Below are 7,235 nucleotides of genomic sequence, written 5' to 3'. Positions count from 1 at the left end.
TTTAGCCTCCTTACTTTAGCTTCTCATTTTGCAGAATACCTCGGCTATATAAACAATACAGTATGTTGTGGATTTGGTTTTGTGCCTAATTAGCTATTATAGGTAAAGCCTACAGGACTTCCCCAAAACTTCCCAGGAAGGGGTTAAAGAGGTGCATCTGCAGAGAGCCAGCATAAAGCCAGTCTTCAAGACTTAAATGGGACCTAGAGAGGGCATATGTTTTAGTCTGGCCTTCTGCACAAGAAAGTCTTCTGGCCAAAAAAACCTGTACTTCAGATTTCTGCTACTTGGAACTACTTGGTAAATTTGCAGCTGCTGCTTTGGACTTCCTTGCCTAGATTAGAGATTTAAATATGAGCTTCACGGACAACAGTTTGCAATTTTAAGATTTCTAAGGCATTCTGCATTTTATATTATACAAAGTGTGCAAGTCCAAACATTTGGAAAACAAAACAGTGCAGAGAGACTTGGGTATTTTTAGGCTAAAATCTCCTTCCAATTCTAAGGCTGTAAATTACGTCAGTCTCTCTGCAGCTAAAAATTTAAAAATAATTTTCCATCAACCACAGAAATACACTGTAACTTTGCATTCCCTTAACTCTCTCTCTCTCTCTCTCTTTCTCCTGGTATCTCATACATTGGCATTATGCAGCAGGCTCCAAACAGAGGATTAACGGAAAGGTTCTTATTTTATCAGATTTCATTTCAGTATACAATAACTGGGGGGGGGGGAGGGGGTATTGAACCAAATGCAATCTGAAGAGGAGCTTTTTGGTTCTTGGTGAAACATGAAATTAAGCTTTCACCTGTTCTCGAAAGATGTTAAAAAAAAAAAAAAGAAAAAAAGCCATGCCTGCTTCTCTTAATTACCACTTTCTTATGCTAACTGATACTGGCATTCCACAGCAGAATCCAAAAGGAGGATTTAGCAGAGTTTTTCTCTTTGCAGAAATCCTTTTTAACGCCTCTCAGTTAAGAAAGAGTTAAAAACATACAATCCCCTTATATTTTCCCTTTTCAGGAATTAAAGTGGCATCTTTAAAAATAAAAAATAAATATCTTGCATTGTAATGGGAGTATAAATACAGTTTCGAAAACACATTTGGAAGATGTCTTCCAAGATGGTTTATCTCTTTTTTCCTTTAAAACTGTGACCATTGCATCAGTTAAGGCTGTTTTACAATATATATATTTCAAATAAAACTTTAATATTCAAGCTTACCAGATCGATGAATTGTAACAGGTAAAATGGAATTCTTTACAAGGTAAACCATGTAGTTGTACAAAATAGGATTAAACCCTTCACCTGTGTAAAACAAAAAGAAATCCTGCCTTGCATTGAAAACACAGAACCTGTTTACAAAAAGGAATGTGTATGACATTTGGACTTCCTTTTAACTGCCATATCCTAGTAACATCTCAATTGTTTCAGTAAAGGAACTAATCATCAATTCTAAATTGCAGTGAATTTACCAAACATTTTCACTATAGACTTCTGAAAGCTTTTACAGTAAGAAGTTATCAACAAAAGCAGGCACGTTAGTGTACAAAAACGTTGTTGATTTTTTCCTGTTTCTTTTTCAAAGTGCAGGTTTTTCTCAATGTGCATCTTACAAGACCAACGAAGGTTTTAACTCACTAAATCTTAAAACAGAACTCAATTCTCCAAAGAGTAGTGTAAACGTTTAAGGATCCCCAAAACACTTCTAGTAAACGTGACACGAATGTCTCTGCGTTGTATAGAAATTAAGCTCTTTTGAGAGGTAACGAAGCTTCATTACACTTTTTTTTCTTTTTTTTTCTTTTTTTTTTTTTTTTCTCCTTACACTGGCTGGTTATCATAAATGGGGTAACTCTGGACTGCTAAAGCTGGAGACGGATGAATCGCTGGAGGGGAACTACACTCGGCTACGGAGGGAGGCGGCGGGAGGACCGGCCCTCGGGCGCTTGCTGCGCGGCCTCCGGCGCGGGCAGGCAGCCGCGGGCGGGCGGACGGGCGGGCGGACGGACGGACGGACGGGGTTGGCGGCGGCGGCTCCCGGCGGGGCGGCGGCTGCCCGAGCCCCGCGGCGCGTCCCGTCCCGTCCCGTCCCGTCCCGGCGCGTCCCGGCGCGGCGCGGCGCGTCCCATCGCAGCCCCTCTCGTCTCGTCTCGTCTCGTCGCGTCGCGTCGCGCCCCGTCGGCGCCCGCTAGGTGCCGCGGGCGCAGGGCTCCGCCGGGTAGATCTCCTCGTAGGCAGGGGGCTGCTCGCTGGGCAGCGGGTAGCAGTACGGGTAGGAGGCGTTGAGCTCGGGGTCCATGGGCGAGTAGCCGGGCAGCTCGACGGACGGGTGGCCGCCGCAGTGCACCTCCACGCCGGCCTCGTCGAAGACGTGGAAGACGCCCACGTTGATGTAGGAGACGGCCTGGAAGGGGCAGTCGCCCGGGGCCAGCTCGGGCTCGCCGCCGGAGAAGAGCGAGCCCTGGCTGTGCCGCGGCGCCCGCCGCCCGCCGGGGCCGCCCCGCCGCCGCCGCCGCCGCCCGCCCGCCGGGGCCGCCGCCGCCGCCGCCCGCCGCCGCCGCCGCCGCCGCCCGCGCTGCTGCGACGCCTTGTAGTTCTTGACGAGGAGCAGGTTGAGCAGCCCCAGGAGGCACTCCAGCGCGTTGAAGACGGTGGAGAGCACCAAGCCGCGCTGGTAGTCCCGCAGCTTCTGGCAGCGGAGCGCCGCCACGGAGCCGTCGGGGCCGGCGGGGCCGCTCCGCGGGCGGGCCGCGCCGCCGGGCTGCAGCAGGCAGTAGTGCGAGTACTTCCTCTCCACGAGCGACACGGTGTCGCCGTCGATGACGGCGCCGGCGAAGGCGCTCAGCACGCCCAGCATGAACACCAGCACCCCCAGCAGCAGGAAGTTCTGCCGCCCCCCGGGCGGCGCCTTCTCCCCCGGCCCCGACGGCGCGGCCGCCGCCGCCGCCGCCTCCTCGCCGCCGCCGCCGCCGCTGCCCGCCGCGGGCGCGGGCGCGGGCGCCTCGTCGGGCGGGCGGCAGCAGAGCAGCGCGGCGGCGAGCAGCGAGAGGCCGGCGGCGAGCAGCAGCCCCGAGTAGAAGGCGCCGGCGGCGGTGCCCAGGCGGAAGGGCTCGCCCTTGAGCTCCGAGCCCAGCGAGAAGCACTTGAGGCCCACGGCGGCGGCGCTGAGGGCGCAGGCGAGCAGGAGGCAGCTGGAGAGCGCGGCGCAGGCTCCCCGCACGCTCCACTTCATCCTCCGCGCCGCCGCCGCCGCCGCCGCCCCGCCGCCCGCCTCATCCTCCTGCCGCGCCCCCCCCCGGCCCCGCGGCGGCGGCGGCGGCGCGGCCCGGCGCGGCCATGCGGGCGCGGCGCTCCCGACGGCGCGGCCCGGCTCGGCTCGGCCCGGCCCGGCTCGGCTCGGCTCGGCCCGGCGCGGCGCGGCTCCGCTCCGCTCCGCTCCGCTCCGCACGGCAGGCAGCCGCCGGCCGCAGTGAGCCGGGCGCGGCGAGCGCACACGCTCCCCCCCCGCCTCCCGGCCGCCGCCGCCTCCTCGTCCCCGCCCGCCCTCTCTTATCGCGGCGGCTGCGGGGAGGCGATTAATTATGGATGGGAGCCGCGGCGCGGGGCTGAGGGGAGGGGGGGATTTGGGGAGGCGAGGCGGGGGGGGGGGGCGCCGCGCTGCCCGCCCCGCCGGACCCCCCGCACGGCCCCGCACGGCCGCGGCGCACGGCGGGGGCCGGCGGCACCGGCGAGTTGCACCCCCGCGGGCGCGGGCGCGGGCGCGGGTGCCGCTAATCCTCACGAGTTCGCTCTTTTTCCCTTAATTTTACTTTCTTTCTTCCCCCCCCCCCCCCCAAGCGCCTGCTTTTGCAGCGAAGGAGGAGACCGGCCGCCGCTGTGCTTCCGTGTCACTGCGCTGCAGTGAGGCGGCCGCCGCTTCGATGCAGCAGGCGCAGCCCCCCCCCCCCCGCACCCCCCTGCCGCCCCCCGCCTCGGGCCGCGCAGACCCTCCGCGCCCGCGGAGGCGGCGGCCCCCAGCGCCGAAGGGGCGCCCGCCCCTGGCGTGGGCTCCGCCGGCGAAATCCCTGCGGGATACTGCTCCCTGCCGCAGGGATGCTGCCCCGGGGGCGGCGGGGCTCGGGGGGGTGGGGGGGGCTTGGAAAGGGGGAAAACAGGGCGGGGGGGGGGGAGAACCGGTCCCCTGCGGGGAGCCGGGTGGGCGCTGCACGGGGAAGGGAATTTGGGGAGGCTCTTCCTCGCCGGGCCCTTCTCCTTCCGTGAAGCCGCAGCCTCCAGCTCCCCCATTTTCCCCTTCTGCCGTGTGCACGCCAGCCTTGCCGGGTATTTTTAGCAAGCGCTGCTGATTAGCATGCAGGGGAGAGAGACAGGGAGAGAAAGCCGTTTCCAAGCCGATTTCTCCTCCCTTTCCAACGGGGGCAGTGCACCTGGTTGCTGCGGGAGGTGGTGGTGGTGGTGGTGGTGATGGGGAGGGAGCGCGATCCGGGGTTTAGCTCTCCCCAGGGACCCCTCTCCCCGCCCTGGCACCACGAGGACCTCCGCTGCCCCTGCTCCCCGGGCGGCATGCGACCCTGCTCCCTCCCGTCCCAGTCCCGTCAGGGCAGGAGCCAGGCCGGGCCGCCGAGCCCGGAGGCTCCCCAGCACGAGTTGCTCCCCTTTGAGTGGTGTTTCTGGTTCTGGAGTGTCCTCCTGGGGAGCGCTGCCTTGCATGGAGGCCGTCCTCCCTGGTGGCACTGTCCAAAAGTAGCAGGAGCTCCAGTGGGATGCACCATCCTGCTGCTCCGGGCCACAGGAGCAAAGGGATTTTGCCCCCCTCCGTCCTGTTCGGGTCCCACAGAGCACTTCCTCAACCAAAGAAGACCAGCAGTCCCACTAGTCTGGTGCTGGCAGGCCAGGGACTTCCAGGTCCCCAGCTGTCCCCCAGCCCGATCCCCTCCCTGGCCTTGGGGGAAGGGAGCCAGCGCAAGAGCAGGGCTGACACTGCTGTGCCCCCCAGATGGGGTGCTGTGCCCAGCCAGCCCCATGGTCGTTGCCGTTTCTTGCCATTTCCAGACTGTCCCTGGCTCCCCAAGGAACGAGGTCCATGGTTCATGGCCACGTGAAGGTTTTGCTGTAGGATCTGGGAACTTGGCTACGCTTGTGTCAGGCGCTGGGACTGCTGGGGAAAATCTGGCCTTTAGATGTCTTTAAAAGAACTTGCCCTGTGTCCTTGTGTCCCTCAAGAAGTAAATGCATACTGGGTGCACAGCATCATACAAAGCACCCATCTGCTGAGGTCTCTGTTGAACTCTGAACGTTGCTCAAAAAGCACATGTAAACTCGCCATCCAGCTGCTCATTCAGAGGCCTTGGGGGACGTACTGTGAGTGTGGATGCCGGCAGAGAGGAACTGTAGCCCCTGAGAAGTAAGCACTTAATGAACTAATTACATGTAGAATGGGCAAAGTGTCTTATTCCCTGACACACGACACAAATATTCTTATCCACATGTGAAGGAAATATGTGATTTGTATCACTTCATTGCTGCTGTCCAGAGCTTAATGGTGTTTGAAAAAGGATTAGATATTTATTATGAATGGTGAGAGAATGTTTGCTTAAGACTGAGTAGGCCAAAAATTAAAAAGGAATGTGTCTTATGCATTAAGTTATTAGTTAGCCTTTAAGTGGCAAGGGTTAAGGAAGGAAAAGCAAAATTTCCACTGGGGTCAGGTTGTTCCTGTATTGTGCACAGGGTTTCTCCAGGTTTCTTTCCAGCCTCCTGCTCTGGCAGCCACCAGAAGCGGGCAGCTAGGCTTCTCCAGTGTGGTCATTCTCCTGTTCCTGTGGCCGTCTCCGCTTTTCTGTCTTCCTTGTCTAGAAGGCAATCTTCCAAGGGAAGGACTGTTCCTTGCCCTCTCTTTGTAAAGGAGACTGATCTTAGTTAGCTCCCTTCAAGGCCTTGCATTTTGAGAGGCCAGGCTGATGCACAAGTTTAAGATGAGAATTAATGATTCTGCTACACCTTTTTATTCCTCCTGTGGGGCAGCTTGCTACTGATGACCTTCTCCAATGCTTTCCTTGCCTTGTCCTCTCCGAAATGTCTCTCTGCCTTTCAAGCACCGTATTCAATATGCAAGGCTAGGAGTTCCGCTACCAACACCCTCCCCTATGTGTAATTTATTATTCATAAATCTCCTGAGTTTCAGTGTCGCTCTGAGTTAGCAGAATTTTTCTTATAGTTATTTAGCCCTCTGCAATGTAGCACATATTCGGTAAGAGGATACTTTATTACACACACATGCACACACACGCACACATACAAAGCAAGGTCGTTAGTACGTATCGCACGTTCAAATTCAACTCTCTCGGACAGAATGTCTGGAAACACAGTAATAATGTTATTACATTAATAATAATAGACATAAATCAGAATTTATCACAGTTGCTTTGAAGAGTTATTTTAGTAGGTTTGAGAAACGACGCGTAGGCTTTCGAGGTGCTACGCTGGCCTGGGACTCGTGTCCGCAGGGCTCTTCACACCCAGCGAGTGAGCTCTCTGGGTCTTGCGGGGAAGTCGCTTATCGCCAGGCGCTGTCACCACCAGCGAAGGAGGCTTGCTTTGCCTAGTGCTGGGCGTTCGTGCTGAGCCGAGGGTCAGCCTCTTCACCTCCCGCTGTGACTCAGTGGCTCAGAGGAAGACAGAGCTATTACTTACTTGCTCTCCTGGCTGGGAAGCTAAACTGTGTATTTGTAAAATAGATGGAGACCTTCCGCTTATGTCACCAAAGTGCAAAGCATTGCGTTATTTTATTGTCTGCCTCCCCTCCCGCACTGCGTTTATGGTGAGATGTATGTGTTGTTATTTCAAAGCCAGTTGTGATAAATGGGTGTCATAGCTTTGACTATTCAGTCATGATGGCTGCGTAACCTCCCATAACTTATTCCATTGCCTACTTCTTCATTTTTTTCCCAGTCCTATAGGGGACATTACTGACTGCAAAATCTTTTTACAATACATTTTGTCCCATTATGTCCCAAAATCTTTGTACAAGAAATTACCTCCCATTACATCCTTCTTCCCTTCCATTTGCAAGATCCAGCAGCATATTTCTATGTGCTTGGGGCCTGGTATTCTCCTGCTTTCACAGTGCTTTTCCACAGAATAGTAATCTGTGAAGGGAACTTATGGAAAAAACTCTGGGAAAGACCCTAAAGCAGGCACCAGGCTTGTAGGTAAGTGCTAGGCTGGATGCTGACAA

General features: G+C 56.0%; 1 protein-coding gene across 1 annotated transcript; it reads right to left on the bottom strand.

Annotated features, from left to right (window-relative positions):
- Positions 1–2,132: 2,132 nt before the first annotated feature.
- On the bottom strand, positions 2,133–3,233 carry TMEM271 (transmembrane protein 271). The gene has a single exon (XM_067316298.1). The coding sequence runs from the start codon at positions 3,231–3,233 to the stop codon at positions 2,190–2,192; it is 1,044 nt and encodes a 347-aa protein (XP_067172399.1). The 3' UTR covers positions 2,133–2,189.
- Positions 3,234–7,235: the final 4,002 nt, after the last annotated feature.

This window comes from Apteryx mantelli, chromosome Z (assembly GCF_036417845.1).
Source record: "Apteryx mantelli isolate bAptMan1 chromosome Z, bAptMan1.hap1, whole genome shotgun sequence".
Lineage (NCBI taxonomy): Eukaryota > Metazoa > Chordata > Aves > Apterygiformes > Apterygidae > Apteryx > Apteryx mantelli.
This window is presented reverse-complemented; position numbering and strand designations above follow the sequence as displayed.

Coding starts and splice junctions, on each gene's coding strand:
- TMEM271 (XM_067316298.1), bottom strand. CDS start 3,233: ATGAAGTGGAGCGTGCGGGGAGCCTGCGCCGCGCTCTCCAGCTGCCTC.